The sequence below is a fragment of the Staurois parvus genome, unplaced genomic scaffold (genome assembly GCF_062004578.1).
Source record: "Staurois parvus isolate SC_StPar_1 unplaced genomic scaffold, SC_StPar_1.0 ptg000147l, whole genome shotgun sequence".
Taxonomy (NCBI): Eukaryota; Metazoa; Chordata; class Amphibia; order Anura; family Ranidae; genus Staurois; species Staurois parvus.
Genome location: NW_028317943.1, coordinates 7302072 through 7321494, shown reverse-complemented (window position 1 = coordinate 7321494; position 19423 = coordinate 7302072). Strand labels below are relative to the sequence as shown.

Genomic DNA, 19423 nt, shown 5'->3' with positions numbered 1-19423 from the left:
CCAAAAAAATTACGTTCCTACCCAAACTGTTATAGCTATTCAAAGTTTAACCATTTTAATTTTCCCCTCCACACTGTGCTCCATCCAACAACAGGTAGTGCACTTTATTTGGCAAAGTAGATGGCAGAGAATCTCTAACCAAGATCAGACCAAAGGGGGGGGCTAGGAATCCTGAATTTCTGGCATTATTACCAGGCTACAAAGGTTGCACAACTAACTAAAATACCACACCAGCTTCAAAACCCCGTGGGTGGGTTGAATTGGAAGTAGCGGACTGTTCCCCCTGTCCACTCAATATCTTTTGTGAATATATCCCAGGGATCGCAACACTTTTAATTCTTATCACCCAACACTCACTGCAGCACTGGGATGGTATCAGGTATTCAAGAGGCTTTCTCTCTCCTCATCTACCGCTGCTATCCATCATCCATAACCCTTCCTTCTCTCCAGCATTTGAATCCCCAGAGACCTTTAAACATTGGATTGCGGTGAAGATTACACTACATTACACTCCCTATTGACTCCCGGAGGGTTCAAAACCTTTGCTGACCTCCAGAGATTGTACCGTTTACCCCCAACCAAATTATTTTGATACTTGCAGGTCAAATATTATGTAATTTTGAGTGTACGCTATGGGGGAACCCCCTTAAGTTTAACATCTATTGAGTCTAAATGTAAGGATGATGCTCATTCAGTTGGGCTGATCTCCATGCTCTATGGAATCTTGACCTCTAAGCAATTACCACACCTTTCAGCATTGTAAGCAGGTGTGAACAAGACCTTCAATTATGCCTTGACCCCAAACACTTCAGATCAAATCTGGGCTACCACAAAATCTTGCTCCTATAATGCTGCAGTGGTAGAAAGCAATTACCAAATACTTTTGCGGTACATGGTTCCCACCAGATTAGCCCATCCGAATCCTAAAACTTATGCTTACTGCTTTCATGGCTGTCTTGAGGCGGGTTCTTTTATACATACTTCCTGGTCTTGCTCCATTGTACAGTATCTATGGTGACAAATATGTGATATGATCCAAACCCTCTTCCACCAAACAGTGTCACCAAACCTACTAGAGGCTCTTCTCAACCGAAAGCCAAGAGGACTGACCAAGTCTCAGTTCACCCTCATAATGCACATCCATGAAGCAGGTGATCGCGAACTCATGGCTCTCACCTAACTTATCTGCTTCTGAAGTCAAAACTTGAGTACACCGGACTGTTAATGAGAAACTCATTGCTAGACTTAACATGTAACATGTCTAAATTTTGTATTTATGGGAATCATGGGTCTCAACTTATCTCTCTATGCAATTGCAACCAGCGATTGTTGAAGTTGTAACAACAGTCTCCACATTGCCTTGGCACCTAGGTCAAAGGCCAGCCCCCTGATCGGCTCCCCCTATCCTTACCACCCTCCACCTTTGATCCCTCACTCCCCTTCTTCCTTTTTTTTCCCTCTTCTGTATTCTCTTAACATTTTGTTTATTGTTTGAAGTTTATTGAATGTGCTGCATTTGTGATCCAAACTGCATCATGCGCCACAAGCATCATGCTTATTGTTACCAGGTCAACTTACAATCTATGGATTGAAAATATAGGCTGTTTGTGTTCTATGGCAAGTTATTAGCTGGAGTTCCATGGTTACGTGACTAGAATGAGGTTAACCTTTTATCAGCAGGGTACAGCATTACTCTGAAGCATGCTAAAAGCTGTGTTAAGATGCTATGTCTGCAATTTTATATAGAGCATATACAATATATATATAGAAAATGTATTATATCATCTTTTTAACTGACAATTGCAGGTGATGTGTTTTTCAAAGTCAAGGCAAACAATCCATTCTAACTTCTTTCTGACTACACAGACTGCAGTATTTTTGTCTCTGTGCTGTGTCATGACAGATTCTGTATATGTGGAATTTTCTAAAATGCTGGTTGTCTGTCTGTATCTGGCTTCAAAACATTACAGTGTATTTCCACTTTTGCAAGCAAATTTGAGAAAACCCCACTATATGTTATGTGTTCCCATTTACACAGCATGCCTAAAAAAATCGTATATATTTCTTACCTTTTTTCGAGGTTTCTGAGGAGGTGTCATGGCTGACTTCAAGTATTGTTAAACAATGTCAGAGTGACAAAGACAGGACAAGCTCCCTTTCAATAACATACATTGCAAGAAGCACAGCTTCTAAATCTTTCGCCCTTTGTTAGGACAAATCAAATCTAGTTACAACTGATAATGAAGATCTGCCAGCACAATACACACAGGCAGGGGCAGACTGACCATTTGGAAACTTAGGCACTGCCCAAAAGCATGGGGTCAGTAGTGGGCCCCACGAGATGCCCCTGGTACCTTTTTCATAGGCTTTTTTGAGTTTGGGCAAGGACACAGGGGCCCCATGATCTCCTATTGCCTGGGGGCCCCATGAGTTGTCAGTGCGCCCCTGCACACAGGGTTAACTATGGCAAAAGCAGTTGCCCCTTCATAAACAAAGAGAACTATGTAGGATTTTACAATGCTGACGTTTCCAGAAAAGAGCATCAAAAAATGCAAGCTACAAATTTTTTATTTTTGTTTAATACTATGTGAATGAGAACATGTAACAAATGCAAAAAGAAAATACACTTCAAGTCACTGTGTCTGAACATGTACAGTATGCAGCAAGTCAACTTGAAGCATGACAGCCAAGCAAGTAGCATTTTAGAAATAGCCAGCAAGGGTAGAATGGTATTTCGCTCACAACAGATTTCCTTTTAAAGAGAAAACATTTTTGGCATTGTAGCTGATATTCAATTATACAGAAACATCATGTGGCAGGTTTCCTTTCATCTGACATGTGCTCCCTGCGCAGAATTTGTTTTCATAACCTTTAATCAAACAGGAGCAATCAGTATAACTGCAGGAAAATCAACAAGACACGATGTGCTCCTTCTGCATCATTATAAATATGAGGACCAATAATATTCTCAGCCAAGTTTTATGGTTAAACGTTTACTCCATCTGCACTATTACTAAAGAAAAACTCTGATAAACTGAACTATGTTGCATAAATTAAGGGTACATACATAGGAAATGACAGCACATAAGGTCTATATGCCACCATCAGTTTGCCTCATTTCCATACCTGCTGAAATATATTATCAGTATAGCTGATCTTTGCCATTTGTCCTGTATTAAGAACACCTGTTATAAAACCTTATGATTAAAATAATACCAGCTTAAATACTTCTCTAAACAGGGAAGAATACAGAATGGTAATGGTAACTGCATGGCTAGTTGAGGACTGCAGTTGGCAGAACCCTACCAGTTTTGGATGTAATTATATAACCATCTAAGGTCCACCCTATAGCAGTTTTACTGTTACAGGGTGGCCCTCCTGTGCAAAATCAGAAAAGAAATATGTGTGTGTGTGATTCTGCACTTCTGCCTTAGGGGTGCATGCACCCGCCGCAGCCAGATTGCTTCTGCTGTGAATAGTCACAGCAGAAGCTAATCTGCAAGTGTTGGTAAATGGATGTCTGCCGGCACCCGACGATCATCAGGCAGGGCAGAAAACAGAGCTCTGCCAATGTAAACCGGGCACAGCTCTGTTGTGACGGAGCACTGGGGGATAATGAAGGATTACTGTATGTGTCCCTGCAAAGCTGGGAACACGATCCTTTACTTTTCCTAGTAAAAATATCACCTAGTGTACACCAAGCACATAGCTAGGCACACAGTTGACCCTTGGATCACTCTGGATGTTTAACCCCTTCCCAGCCAGTGTCATTAGTACAGTGTCAGTGCATATTGTTTCCACAAAATGTCAGTTGGTGTGAAAATATCCACCACAATATCACAGTCCCTCTATAAGTTCCTGATCGCTGCCATTACTGGTATTAGAAAAAAAAAAAAAAAATTTATTCCAGTATATGTCCCATAGTTTGTAGATGCTATACCTTTTGCGCATACTAATCAATATACGCGTATTGAGAATTTTTGTTTACTAAAAATATGTAGTAATATACATTTTGGCCAAAATTTATGAAGACATTTTTTTATTTTATTTTTTTTTATTGGATATATTTTATGGCAGAAAATAAAAAGTAAAAAATGCAGAGGTGATCAAATACCACCAAAGAATGATATATTTGTGGTGAAAAAAGTGCATACATTTAATTTATGTACAGTGTTGCATGACCCCCCAATTGTCAGTTAAAGTAACACAGCACCATATCACAAAAAATGGCCTGGTAAGGAAGGGAGGTGAGCCTGTCAACCATGTCAGTGTTTTGAAACTAAAGTCCTACCTAAGAATAAGCACCAGAAGATGCCTGATGTTACCTTTGGTAATCTGAAATCCCTCTTCAATGTGCCAGCAGAGCCCTACACTGTATTACTATAGCCTCAACTGTTTAAGCATTAGAAGATAAACTCTTAAGCTATGGTCAAACCTCTCCCACCCATTGTCTCTGTATCCAATGAGAAAGCCTAAGCACCTCATCCTCTGGACACTCATAACATCGTAAAGCAAAAGAAGAGCCAGGTTTCGGGTCAATCTCAAGCACACATTCATAGGAGTTAAATCACCAGTGGCTGCCCAATGGTAAAGTAGAATGATGACAATTCTGCAAGAAGAAGTGACAAAAAAGATGGCAATGGTGGATGAAGTGGTGAATGATAATGATGACACCTCTAAACTTCTGCAGGAGGGCAACCAAGGAGGTTTGTCTGCCATAATGTCCACATATGCAATCACACTTGGACATTATGGTAAAAGCTGCCTACAGTTAGCCAAACTAGTTTCACTTTAAGGATGATGCTAGGAAGGTAGATGGAGGGAAGCATTCATCTCCTGGTAATAAAAAAATTGTGGCATTCATTTCACCTGAGCATTATTTAGAAAACATACAGATATTGCAGACACGACACAATATTTTAATCATTTCATGAAGCTAAATTAAAGTAATGACAAACTGAGAGAGAATTATTTTCAGTCATTTAAAAAAAACAATTAATGCAAGCTGCAGCAAACAATAAACATACTGACTTTGAAAATAAGACAGATAGTTTTAAATTATTTTATATAGAGAAACCCAGTAGAACTGTAGAATGCATTTGACTCATAATCACAATTTTCTCTAGATATATCACAATAATGCCTATTTTGTTGAAATGTCACATTAATTCGTTTTCAGTTTGAGTAATTTAGGAAAATGAAAATTTTATGAAAATAAACAGCCACTTTGCATTAGATAGCTTAATCCTCTACAACAAGGAGCTGCTCTAGTTCTGTTAGAATACTTTTTATTGGTTATTAGAAGGGAATAAGAACAGTTATGCTCACACAAGGGCTAAAACATCTGATAGAAATAACAAGCAATCAGGGTAGGCTGATCAAACATTTGCATCAGTACGCATTCAGGACCTATGAAGAAGTGCTGCTAAAAGGCCTTCATTGGCCTCTAGTTGCAGATAGGTGGTCTGCTCCACTGGTTGGAAAAGTAGGTGCAACAAATGAGAATAGAGCAGGAAAAGGAAATTGTGGTAACAATTGGGAGGGGACAGGAAATTGTAAAAATCAAGGAAGTGGGGGATCAAGGCAAGTTATCAGAGGACAGAAATCAAGGTTGGGGACCAGGGACAACACTTTTTCACACTATTTTACAGCAATTGGCTAGAAGGGGATATTACATTCATTTAATCAAACTGTTCCACTTTCAATTTTTACTGCAGCCCCCCAACACATTTAAAATAAACACCAACAATATATAAAACACTCTAGCTAAACAATTGCACTTACTACACATGTCCTTGCTCCTTTCTGTTTATGTTTAGCTATTTTTACACTGCCTCTGGTCCACCTGTACCCTTGTTCCACCATTTTCAAAAACAATGCCATCACTATTTCTGGTTCCCTTTGCCCAACCAAAGACGCTGCTCTTTAACATGCAGTATTATCATACTGTGCATGACATTACATTCATATTTTAAAAAAAAAAAAATCTCTCCCCTGAAATCTCACAAGATCATGGGGGGAGAAGTTTTTTCCCCCCACAGATGAGTGTATTGTTGTACCACACATGAGCTATATGAGAAATATGGCATCACTACGATAATACTGCGTGATCTCACAGTTTAGGAATGAGATGTCCCTGAAGACACTGGTGATGTTGTCTTCCCAGGGGCCATCTGTGTGACCGGGGCTATGTCACCACAAGAACCAGGAATTGGGAAAACAAAAGTAAAAACAATAATATTTTATACAAGCTATCCCCTCTTCCATCTATTATGAATGATGCTAGACTTATACACCTTACTAACCGATCCATGACTGCTGCCCCTCTCTGCTAATCCCTCCACTGGCTTCCATTAGCCCAATGTATAAAATTCTAAATACTACCCACAACGTACAAAGCTATCCACAACACTGCCCATAGTTACACCACCAACCTCATTTGCAGATATCCAAATCGTCCTATCTTCTCCTACCAAGACATCTTTGTTCTCTAGTTCCCTTGTCACCATCTTCCATGCTTGCCTCCAGGACTAGAACCTCTCCCATCCTCTGTAACTCCATATCCAAGTATGTCAGGTCAGCTCCCACCCTGTCTGCCTTTAGGCGATCTTTGAAAACTAATTTATTCAGGAAAGTCTACCACACCTCCATCCGAGAACTGTATCTGAGCCACCTCCATCAGATCATCCCCTGCAGCTATCAACTTTCAGCCCATGTGGCAGGAGAGAACAAAATATAGTAGCATTACATCTCCCATTACTATGTATAATAGCTTCTTCCTTCTAGCTGTCACACTGCACACACTGTGTCCTTAGCAACCAGTGACGTCAATCTTGGTATCGGAGTGCCCCATATTGTTTAGAGGGGCTTTCATATTCCGATAAACCCCCTGTCTGCACACCCCCACCATAATCAGGCCAGAGTTATGGGGAGGAGGCTGCATCCTTATCATCAGCCTCTTTTCTGGCCAGTCAGGCTGCATGCTCAGATAAGGGTCTGATATGGATTTTTTAGGTGATCCTTATGCTTTCTTTCCTAAAAATCCATACCAGACATGTAGAGTCAGGTATAGAATTTGGGTCAGACCTTAAGCCATTTTTGTTCTTCCTTTTTTTATGGGGTTCTCCTTAAGAGTACACTAGACCACTAGTGCCTGGAAGGAATTAGGGGGAAACCTCTATGCGTTTTTTTTTTGTAGTGGTCCCTCATTGTGATCTATTTCCGACCCTCATCTAGAATAAGGACCTGGTATGGATGAATGGAATCCCCCGTTGCTCGGTTTAGAAAACTTTGATCAAGTTTTTCTCTTTTGTTCACGTCTAGGGAGATTAGCTACAGTGCCATAGGCTGTAAACGTCTTGACAATGTTGTGCACAGTGAACACAGGAACATTAAGATCTGTTAATTGATACAGGTGATTTTATTTATAAATTACAGAAGCATCACAAACTTGGAATGCAATTATTTCTTTCAATTTTGAGAAGGTGCCAAATATTTTGTCCAGGCCATTTTTGGAGTTTTCCTTGGAATGTGTCAGATTTGGCTTTTGTTTCTCCACTTTTTTGTATCATACCAATATACCAATACAAACAAAAGAAATAAACATGAGAATGCCTAAACATTTCTAACTGAACCAATTTTCTGGGCGAAAGGGTGTATTATCTGTAGGGGTGCCAATATTTTGGGCCAAGACTGGTTAACTGGATCACTTATGGTTAAAAAACAATGCTGTTTTAGATTAAGAAGATAAAAAGGGATTTTCAGGTAGCTCAAAGTGTAAAAGGCCTCTCACCATCCAGGCTGTCACAAAGTCTCCCATCCATGTTCCAACTGCTGCTACCTTCATAAAGCTCTCATTTCTGATACCCATATATTCGGTTATAATGTATGGACTGTGAAGAAAGAGAAGCAACGTTATTGTATTACAGGAATGTTACACTTATTTAGGCTTTTAGAAAATTTTCAGCACTATAAAGCAAAGAGATATTGCTAAAAACAAAACCTTAAATGAAATATAGCCTATCAAATGCACTGCAGGAACTGTGCAGATAGAGCTAAACTTTAAAGAAAAAAAAAAGGCACATAAAGAGATGTCTGTTGTTTTTCCTGTTTCCTAAAGTAGTTAATTTGCATAGGAAAAAATATCTTTTTTGTAACTGCTACACAAATACCTTAATACATAATGGTACAAAAATGCATGCCTACAGAAATATACAGTACGCACAACACAAGCAGATAGAAACAGAAAACCATCAAAGTTTAGTATGCTCATTTCTTAAGGGTGCATGTGGTAGGTCTGGAAGAAACTGAGACCATGATTTAGGAACATAATGCTCACCCCCCCTCTTGCCACTACCTTTGGATGGGATTGGTTACAAAACATGGGATGTTCTTTCATGCCTGTGGACATCAATCCATGTGTATCGGGCTAATGCTTCCAGCGAGGTTGGGAGAGCAATTTACTATTTGCACAGAATTGTGCATGGAAGTTTCTACCATGTTCTTACTGAAGAAATTTAGCACAGTGTATAACTGAGTGTAATCAACTGCAGTTAAAAAGAGTGCAATTACTTGAAGTTGCAGGCAGTCAGGCACAGCAACAGGCACAGCAGCAAGATGACATGATGGTTTACTGACATTCTGGTTTTGTCTTGGAGGAATCCTTTGAGCCGCTAGTTTGGCGATAGGAGCTGTAGTCATTGATTACATGAGTCAGTTAAAAGTGGTCACTGAGTAGGTCCTTCTGTGCACTAGCTGAAGTTCCCGGGCATTTGTGTCACATTGGCCCCAGCTGTAGTCATAACTGAATGTTAATTACACCTGGACCACCACAATAATGAGGACAAAGTCTGTTGCTCTCTTATCCAGGCCTATGGCCTGAAAGGGAAAGAAAATCAACAAGTGACTGTATGTTAAGTGGTAGATTGTGCTGGTGCTCAGGCACACAGTTCCTCCACATCTGCAAAAGGGAAGGCCTCTGTAGCTCCAGGAGGTGTCTTAACAGTCTAGTTGCTAGGGGGGGTCTCTTTAATAGAAAGTACACCAATTACTATTTATTTGCATGGCCATAAAGTCTCAGGTATCACTGCTCAAACTAGAAAATTACCCTAATTAAGAACAATTTATTAGCACCTTCTGATACCTGCATTTTCCTTTGTTAGGACTTATGTAGAAAGGCAAATGCACATTGCTTTAGGTGCAATAAGTTTGGAATTGAAATGATCTAGATCTTCTGCTGGGTTGTTTCTTCCTAAGCTGCTTTGGGCTGCTTTGGAATACCAAATCTGCACTCTAGTCATGTTCTTACCATATGCAATTTTTCAGGTTCACTTTAAAGTCTTACTTATTGTTCCTGTAAAAACTCAAAAATGTTAGATTTTTCACCACTTCCTGTACAGAGATTATAGCCACCAGGTCTAATAAGGGGGTTCATTCTCAACATACAGGCAGCAAAACAAAACACATATTCAAGTTTCTTCCTCTTCTATCCAAAACTAAATAAAAAGGTGTTGGCTTAATAACCACTTTAATAATGCTTTAATGTTTTAAAATACATTTATTCAGAGGACAGCAATATATAAACATCATTTTAGAAGTGGCCTTCCATATTTTGCAAGTAGGTACAGCTACTTGCACATTAAGGCAGACTAACTACGAGTGTCTCCTCCTCCAGCGCTAATGCACTGATCTATGCTGTCACTCGCTCTGCCCCATCTCCTTTGTTGCTATTTATGGGTCCCCCATTGTCTCCTTCGGCCATTGGGTGGCCTCTGATGATGTAACTCCCATGCTTGCACACAATAGCTACCTCGTTCCTGGCTCCATTCCCGGTATCTTACTGATGTTACAGAAAATTTTAAAAAATGCTCTCACCAAGAAGGAACAGTTTCTGAGGCAAACAGTCTTTGTATGTCTCTTCTGCTAACAATGCTACTTTCTAGCAGTTTTATTATTTTTTAAACTAACTGCCCCCTCCCCTATTCTTTCAGGTTCAGATTGTTGGAGAAAATGTGTTGTAAATCTTGTACTCGGTTTCAGTACTTGCTTCTTCAGTAGTTTTTTTTGCTGTATAGGTTTTATCAAAGCTGTGGTAACAACCTCAAACTTTAATATGCTCAAACCATCAGCTTCTATTTGATTCAAATCAACAAACACACACCATGGGAACCTTTCATGGGGCACATCCTTCATGCACTCCCTCTGTGCACAATTGTATAAGTCCTTGCAAATGCTAGATAAATACAAATATATTTTTATACTTTTGTTATATACTATGTTGGCACAGTGTATGAGGGCAGAACAAATAGCAACGTAATGCTTCTGAGATGAAGGAGTTCACAGAAAATAAAAAGCTTCCAGGATGAAATAATCACCCCTATTTATGATGATAGCAATTTAACAACACGGCTACATAAAAATTAGATATGTCTTAATGTTCATATATTCTTATGACCATGGAAACTGCCTAAGCCTTTATGTTCACATTCAAAAAGTCCTTAGTTTAAACAGAGTTTGGATTATTCTCTGTATACCACTCAAAAGTATTTATATTTTATAAGGCTGCACAGAACAATGTCTCCTTGCTGTCAGCCAGAGGTAAGATTTACACAAGAGTGCCAAAACTTTAAACACAAAGAATGACATACAAAACTGATCTGAAAGACTAGACTCTCTATAAGGTGCCACATAATTAGATCTATATAAAGAAAACAACTAAACACTTTAAATTTCCCCAGTCGTTGTTTATACAAATGTATAAAATAGGTATATGACAAAATTGCGTATGCTTGTGTTCTTATATACTGTACATTTTAAAGAGCAAAACAGTGTCCTTTTTACTCACTGTTATTTTAGCTACTGTTCAATATGTAGGCAACATTTAGGCAACATTTTCCTGTAGATCACTTGCAAATCCATCAGCCAATTGTTTTTGTTGTTGCAGTGAGTGACTTTCAAAAAATTCCCTAGACCCTGAACCTAGCTCTAAAGAGACTTTAAAGTAAGACATTTAGGGGTCTATTTATAAAAAATAAATCACACAACCATTCCTCCAGCAAATCGCAAACATTTATTCTGCGTGAAATGGACAAAAAACAATGTTCTTTAGGCTATTTACTCTTGTGAACGAATGTTCTTTTAGTATCAGTTGTAGTAAAATACCACATTATAGTCACTAGATGGAACTGAGGAGCACAGGAAATAGATATGTCTTTGTAACAGGAGATACAATTTAACAATCCTTGAGAATGCTTCAGATAATTAGCAAATAAATGTAACCAATGGTTCTTGCCTAATTCGGACAGAAAGAATGAACATGCAGACTTGGTGGATGAAGGACTATGCAGTCATATTTATAAATAAATCCTTTACTCTTGTAAAAAACAGTCTTCACTCACAGACTTTAGCCTTCCCTGTGCACCCCCTTCACTTCAGCACAACTCTCTGTAACTTAGCTTCTAGGAATGGGGGAGCATGTGATCTCCTCCCAAGATGCAGTTCTTGGTACCAGAGCAGTGATGAGAAGGAAGTTAACAGATCTTCCAAAACTCACCTTCCCCCACTTCTTTGGTCCTCTGTCCAAGCCAGAATTCCTAACCTTGTGAAAGCTTCATATTGATAGGGGTTAGAGCTCACACAGGGTTAACGTCTTCCTCTTCCTTGTTAGGTCTGAGCACTTCATCCTGGAAGAAGGTCACATATTCTTCCACACTTGAAAGCCCTAGATATTGACTGAATGGCCAAAGTGCAGGTTTTATTTAAACCTAACTTCAACCCTTTCATCAAGGGATAAAAAGGATTATTACAACAAAAAGTGTACTATCACACTTATTTACTGCAATTCCAGAGGGTTACTTTTTGATGTGAAAACTAAGAGCATCACGTTAATTTGTATCAAGGATAAAACTCAGGCTAAGGAGACCCTGTGGCCAGACCATTCATTTAAAGAAAACTCTTCCCAAAAGTGTATATATGCAATTTACATATTTGTATGCATGTCATTTACATCTAATTGCATTCCTTGGGTAGACATCCAAATGCCCTGAGACCACTACTGGGTATAGCCGTCTTGGATGTGATGTAACACTATATAATGGTGATGGTCAATTTACTTCAAGCATAAATCTTGACTGTCCCACATCTGGAAGGACTGTCCCTCTTTTGAGACCGAACCCCTCTGTGCTTCACTTGTCCCTTGTTCCTAGTCTGAAGTGTACACTCACTGGCCACTTTATTGGGCACATCTTGCTAGTTCCGGGCTGGAAACCCTTTTGCCTTCAGAACTGCCTTAAGTCTTTGTGGCATAGATTCAACAAGATGTTGGAAACATTCCTCAGAGATTTTGGTCCATATTGACATGCGTTACCTTTCTATCATCTTGAACCAGTCTGCCCATTCTCCTCTAACCTCTGACGTTAAAAAGTACATTATCATCCACACAACTGTCGCTCACCAGATATTTTCTCTTTTTCGCACCATTCTCGGTAAACCCTAGAGATGGTTGTGTGTACAAATCCTGGTAGATCAGCAGTTTTTGAAATACTCAAACAAGCCCGTCTGGCACCAACAAACATGCCACGTTCAAAGTCACCTAAATGCCCTTTCTTTCCCATTCTGATGCTCTGTTTGAACTTCAGCAAGTAGTCTTCACCTCGTCTACATACCTAAATGCATTGAGTTGCTGCCATGTGATTGGCTGATTAGCAATTTGTGTTACCAAGCAATTGAACAGGTGTACCTAATAAAGTGACCAGTGAGTGTATGTATTGTAAACAGTACTGTATATGTATACACATATACTGTATATACAGTAAATACATATAAACATATAAAGAGCCAAACCATTTATTACTCTAAGCCATTCTAAAGAATATTTTTCCTTCACTACCTTGAGTAAATACCTTGGTGAAGGAAAGAGATAACTGTCTGCAGGGGCTATGCAAAAGGCACCAAAGGGTCGCAAGTTGGGCATTGGGACTTTGTAGTATTTCCCTTTGGTCCTCCCAGAGGTGCAGGGAGCTGAGGGGAGAGACAGAGAATCTGGGCCAGCACATGCAGTAAATAGACACCCTCAGAAGAGGAGTGTGCTATAATGTGAAAGGAGGGAGGGAGCTGTGCTACACAACTGACTATTTAAATCTTCTAGCAAGTTCAAAGGCACATCATTAATGGAAAGGAAAAACACTGTAGGCAAGCATGTAAAATATCTGATCTTTCATGTTTTACACGCAAGCTGGTGACAAGGTCTCTTTAAAGAGCAACTGCAGAAACCAAGTACAATCAGGGAACTGTTATTATTATCCAAGAAACAACACAGCTGTCCTAAAATCTACAAATGTCAGATCATTCCTGAAGGAATCTGTAAAGGTGATGCCCATGCCATTGGGGCCCATTTCAAAGACAAAGGTTTTGGGTACACTACTATCTTCAAGGTACTCTGTCCAGTCATTACCACTGGGGCAATGATTGGTTTTTCCATGGATTGGGCACAGATGTATTTAGGATCTCAGTCAATAACATGGAATTATTGTAAATTGTCATCCAGGTGTTTACATCACTGTTGGTCACACCTTGGTCCCATTTTGGGAACATGGCTGTGCTGGAAGATAACTAAAATATTTAATTATAAACAAGGATGTAATTGGTGTTTAAAAATTATGTAATTACTTTCTGGGAACTAATAGTGAATCTGTACAAGCCCTTAATCTTTAAACGGTATGCGGTCAATGTCCCTTAATGAGATGCATCCTAATTGAGATTAATCGCAATCCTTTTAAAATTAATTATCTCAACGTTTTTTCATTGCGTACTTCATGTTATTTAAATAAGCATTTTCCACAGGAAGTTCTGCCTGCGGTGTTATCAGAATTGTAACCACTGGAACGAGAAACAAAAGGCTCATTATTTACAAATAAATTCTGTTAATGGATTTTGCTATTTTCAACAAGCACTTTACAATTAAGAATGAAAATGTAAAAAAAAAAATATAGGGAGATTTCTATACAATGATCACTGGTATAGACTTTATTTCTTAATGTACGCACTTGTACTTATGGATGATATATACAATTGCATATGAACACGGGTAACTCTGTTGCTTGAATTATACTGTAACAAAGAAAAAAAAAACCTCCATCCACGAGGTCTAACAATTTATAAAGTCTTTATTTGCCAGCCATACAAAAACATGCTGGCTTATAAATGGAATTTAAAGCACATGTACACCCATCAAGTTACAATTGAGGAATATATACTTCAGGCACTGAATAATGAAAAGATATACTGTACTCATTTTATTAAAGCATATCTATGGGAAAATGTAAAATTATATATTAATTTATACATTGTATTTCGTGTATTTATGGCCTACTCCTGTTAATCTGGATGATCTTGAAGTTTGTACATTTGCTAGATGACGATCCCCACACATTTACTTCCTTGAATGATGTGATAGGTAGCCACTATGCCCTGTGAGTAGACACTGCTGTGTCACACTTGCCTTCTGAACTACAGATGCTAAGAGAAGGAGTTTCAGGAGGTGGAGGCAGTACAGGAATCACTGCTTGTAGGCAGCAAGGTACCATGGGATATGTAGTCCTTAGATATTGAAATTAAACAGCAGAGAAGAAGCTGCAAAGCATGCAGAGAATCCAGAATGTTGTGGAAAGAGATGACCAGCAGAAAGGCAGATCCCACATGAAAAGAGATTTTTTTAGTAAGCTTATATTGGATTTCAAACATAACTATTGTTTGTATTGTTATTACAATGAAGATGAATTCTAAAATGAAAGTTTATACTGCGACCATAGATCTCCTTTATTAAAAATATGAAAAAAAAAATGTTATCATTGCATTTTTAATGGTTAGCTAAGGTATAGAGATCATTGTGTGGTTAAAAATAAGGTACATTTGAAATGGACATCAGTCACTAGTGGTGTACCAAAACATTCTTTACAAGGTCCTGCTCTATTTGTGAGTGATATATTAAAGGTTTTGTGAGTAAGGTACAGTAGATGTTTTTTTTGATGACACAAAGTTGTGTAATAGGGTTGATATTACTGAAGGTACTTCAAGAGCCTGACATTGCACCCGTGATCCGCTGATTGCAGTTACAGCGGTTTGCAGGATCCTGTGCGGAAAAAAATACTAAATGCACATTTTTTTGTGCAAAAATATGTGCTTTTATTATTTTCTCCTTAACCACTTGCACACCTGGAACTTTTACCCCCTTCCTGCCCAGGCCAATCTTCAGCTTTCAGTGCTGTTGCACTTTGAATGACAATTGCGTGGTCATGCAACACTGTACCCAAACAAAATGTTTATAATTTTTTTGAGAGAGAGCTTTCTTTTGGTGGTATTTAATCACCACTGGGGTTTTTACTTTTTGCTAAACAAACTAAAAAAGACTGAAAATTTTGGAAAGAAAAAAGTTTTTTCTTAGTTTCTGTTATATAATTTTGTAAATAAATAATTTTTCTCCTTCACTGATGTGCGCTAATGAGGCTGCAGTGATGGACACTATTAGGCGACACTGATGAGGAGGCACTGACGGGCATTGACAGGCATCACTTGTAGGCATTGACAGGCATCGCTGATGGGTACTGAAAGGCAGCTCTCATATATGGCACTGGTAGGCGGCACTGATAAGCACTAGTTAGCAGCACTGATAGGCAGCACTGACTGGCACTGATTGGTGACACTGACTGCCATTGATAGGCAGCACTGACTGCCACTGATAGTTGGCACTGAAAGGCAGATCTGATGGGCACTGATATGTGGCATTGATGTGCACTGGTAGGCACTGATATGTGGCAGTGATGTGCACTGATGGGCACTGGTATGTTGCATTGATGGGCACTTACAGGTGGCATTGATGAGCACTAATGATGAGCACTAAGAGGTGTCACTGATGGGGCTACACTGATCATCAGTGCCCTGATGATCAGTGTATTGGTTCCCTCTGAGGAATGCTGATTACCGAGCTGTCAGCGGGAGGAGAGGACTGCTGATAACCGGAATTTCCTATTTACATGTGATCAGCTGTGATTGAACACAGCTGATCACATGACAGAGCCATCGTCAACGGCTCTTTACAGTGTTCGGTGATCCACTGTGTCCCAGGGACACAGCGCACCGCTGATCACCCCGCTGCGTGCCACCGAGGGCATTCATGCGCAGTTAAAGTGGAAGGACATCATATGACATCCTCCCAGAACGAGAGAACCGCCACCCGCCCGTCATTACCTTATATGGTGGGTGGGAGGTGGTTAAGAGCCGGTTCACACTATGCCCTGATATGAATTGCACAGGAACACACTGTGCGTTCCTGTGCAATTCATATGCAAGTCTGTGTGATTCATTTGTGCATGCACTACTTTTTTTAAATGCAACTGCATCACCCATGGTTTGGTGTAGGTCAGTGCGGGCAAATGCAATGCAACCTGTGTTTGGGGTGTTGTTAACTTTAACTGACCCCCACAGCAGATCGCAAGGGCGTTGCGACCAGAATGCGATGCAGGAAGCCGCACGGGAATGTGGCTCTCCCACAACACATTCCAATGTGAACAAGCACTAAAGGTGAACTTATCCTTTATCCACTAGCCTATAGGGCACTTATACCCCCTTCCTGTCCAGGCCAATTTCCAGCTTTCAGCACTGTCACACTTTGAATGAAAATTGTGCGGTCATGCAACACTGTACCCATATGAAATTTGTATTATTTTTTTGTGACAGATAGAGCTTTCTTTTGGTGGTGTTTAATCACCTCTGGGATTTTTATTTTTTTCTTAAACAAACCAAAATCCACTGAAAAGTTTGAAAAAAAAACTTTTTCTTTTTAGTTTTTGTTATAAAATGTAAATAAGTGATTTTTCTCCTTCACTGATGTGCACTAATGAGGCTGCAGTGATGGGCACTGATAGGCTGCACTGATGGACACTGATAGGTGGCACTGATGGGCACTGATGAGGAGGCACTGATGGGCATTGACAGGCATCACTGATGGGCACTGAAAGGCAGCACTGATATATGACACTGATAGGCAGCACTGATTGGTGGCACTGTTAGGCGGCACTGATAGGCAGCAATGATGGGCACTGATAGGAGGCACTGATGCACACTGATAGGTGGCACAGACTGGCATTGATAGGCGGCACTGACTGGCACTGATAGGTGGCACTGACTGGCAGCACTGATAGGTGGCACTATTTGGCATTGATAGGTGGCACTGACTGGCACTGATGGGTGACACTGAAAGGCAGCTCAGATGGGCACTGATATGTGGCATTGATGTGCACTGGTAGGCACTGATATGTGGCATTGATGTGGCACTGATGGGCACTGGCAGGTGGCATGGATGAGCACTGACAGCTGGCACTGATGGACACTGACAGGTGGCACTGCTGGGGCTACACTGATCATCAGGGCACACTGATCATCAGTTTGCTGATGATCAGTGCACATGTCTCCTCCGAGGAATGCCGATTACCGGCTCTCCTCTCCTCACGAGCTGTCAGAGTGACAGCTCGTGAGGAGAGAAATGCCGATAACCGGCATTTCCCTGTTTACATGCGATCAGCTGTGATAGGGCACAGCTGATCACATGACTGAGGGGACATCTTCAGCTCTTTCCGTGGATCGGTGATCCGCTGTGTCCGAGGGACACAGTGCACCGCCGATCGCCGCGTGCTCCCGTAGCCAAGCATGCGCGGTGAGAATGGGAGGATGTCATATGACGTCCTCCCAGAACGAGAGAACCGCCTTGCTTCCGTCAATGGACTATATGGCGGGCAGGAGGTGGTTAAACTTTAATGGCCTTGTAATCTATTTTTCTTTAAATAATTTCTCACTATGTTTTTCTGCCTCCTTGTAATGTCCTTTTGCGCTCCTCAACTTCTTTTACCCCCCTTACTTTTGTTTCTCTGGAATGAGCAGTGCATGTTAGTTGTGGCTATGTACACTGCTCTGAGTACACTAAAATCCCATAGTACAGTGAGCAAGGCACGGAAACTATGTTTCCACATACAATGGGACAAGGAGGGTGAGAACAACAGAAGGTATGAGCAAATAAATAGCTATCTCTCAAGGCAGCCCAAAAGGTACTCAGGGACTTTGTCGGTGCCTTACCTCTCAAAAAAGACACACATGCATCAGATAAAAACAAGTTTTATTGATATCAATTCAACATGACATACTAGGTTGATACATACTAAAATCCAATCCAACAAAGAGTTTAAAAATACGTACTTGATACCAAAGAGAACCTAACCCCTATTGTTTATGGTCCCATCCACAACATATGCATACTATACATACATACAAGTTACATCTAACTGCCCACTGGATGTACAGTTGCAAGAAAAAGTATGTGAACCCCTTGGGATTACGTGGAGTTTTGCATGAATTGGGCATAAAATGTGCTCTGAACGTCATCTAAGTCACAACAATAGAAGAACACAGTCTGCTGAAAATAATACTACACAAACATTAGATGTTGCCATGGTTTAATTGCACATAACATGTAAACATTCACAGTGCAGGGAGGAAAAAGTATGTGAGGCCCTAGCTTAATGACTTCTCCCAGAGCTAATTGGAGCCAGGAGTGAGCCAACCTTGACTCCAATCAGTGTGATGATATTGGATGTGTTGCTGACAGCTGTCCTGCCCTTAAAAAACACACACCTGTTTTGGGATTACTGGTTTCAAGAAGCACTGTCTGATGTGAACCATGCCTCGCAGAAAAGAGCTCTCAGAAGACCTACGATCAAGAATTGTTGACTTGCATGAAGCTGGAAAGGGTTACAAAAGTATCTCCAAAAGCCTTGATGTTCATGTGTCCACGGTAAGACAAACTGTCTACAAATGGAGAAAGTTTAGCACTGTTGCTACTCTCCCTAGGCGTGGTCGTCCTGTAAAAATGACTGCAAGAGCACAGCGCAGAATGCTGCATGAGGTAAAGAAGAATCCCAGAGTGTCAGCTAAAGACCTACAGAAATCTCTGGCACATGCTAACATTTTTGTTCACACATCTACAATAAGGAAAACATTAAACAAGAATGGAGTACATGGGAGGACACCACGGAGGAAGCCATTGCTGTCCAAAAAGAAGATTGCAGCACGTTTGAAGTTTGCAAAAGAGAACCTGGATGTTCCACAGCACTACTGGCAAAATATACTGTGGACAGATGAAACCAAGATTGAGTTGTTTGGGAAGAACACACAACACTATGTGTGGAGGAAAAAAGGCACAGCACACCAACATCAAAACCTCATCCCCACTGTGAAATATGGCAGAGGGAGCATCATGGATTGGGGCTGCTTTGCTGCCTCAGGGCCTGGACGGATTGTTGTCATTGATGGGAAAATGAATTCCAGAGTTTATCAAGACATTTTGCAGGAAAACGTACGACCATCTGTCCGCCAACTG

At 40.3% G+C, this 19423-nt stretch overlaps 1 protein-coding gene across 2 annotated transcripts in view; it reads right to left on the bottom strand.

The window, feature by feature from the left end:
• Window positions 1-19423, bottom strand: part of TMEM117 (transmembrane protein 117) — a 330502-nt gene that overhangs the window by 125505 nt on the left and 185574 nt on the right. For both annotated transcript variants that reach the window (XM_089674007.1, XM_089674008.1), the window contains exon 4: window positions 7793-7892. In XM_089674007.1, the coding sequence (XP_089530133.1) occupies window positions 7793-7892 (100 nt within the window). The remainder of the gene's footprint in view (window positions 1-7792; window positions 7893-19423) is intronic.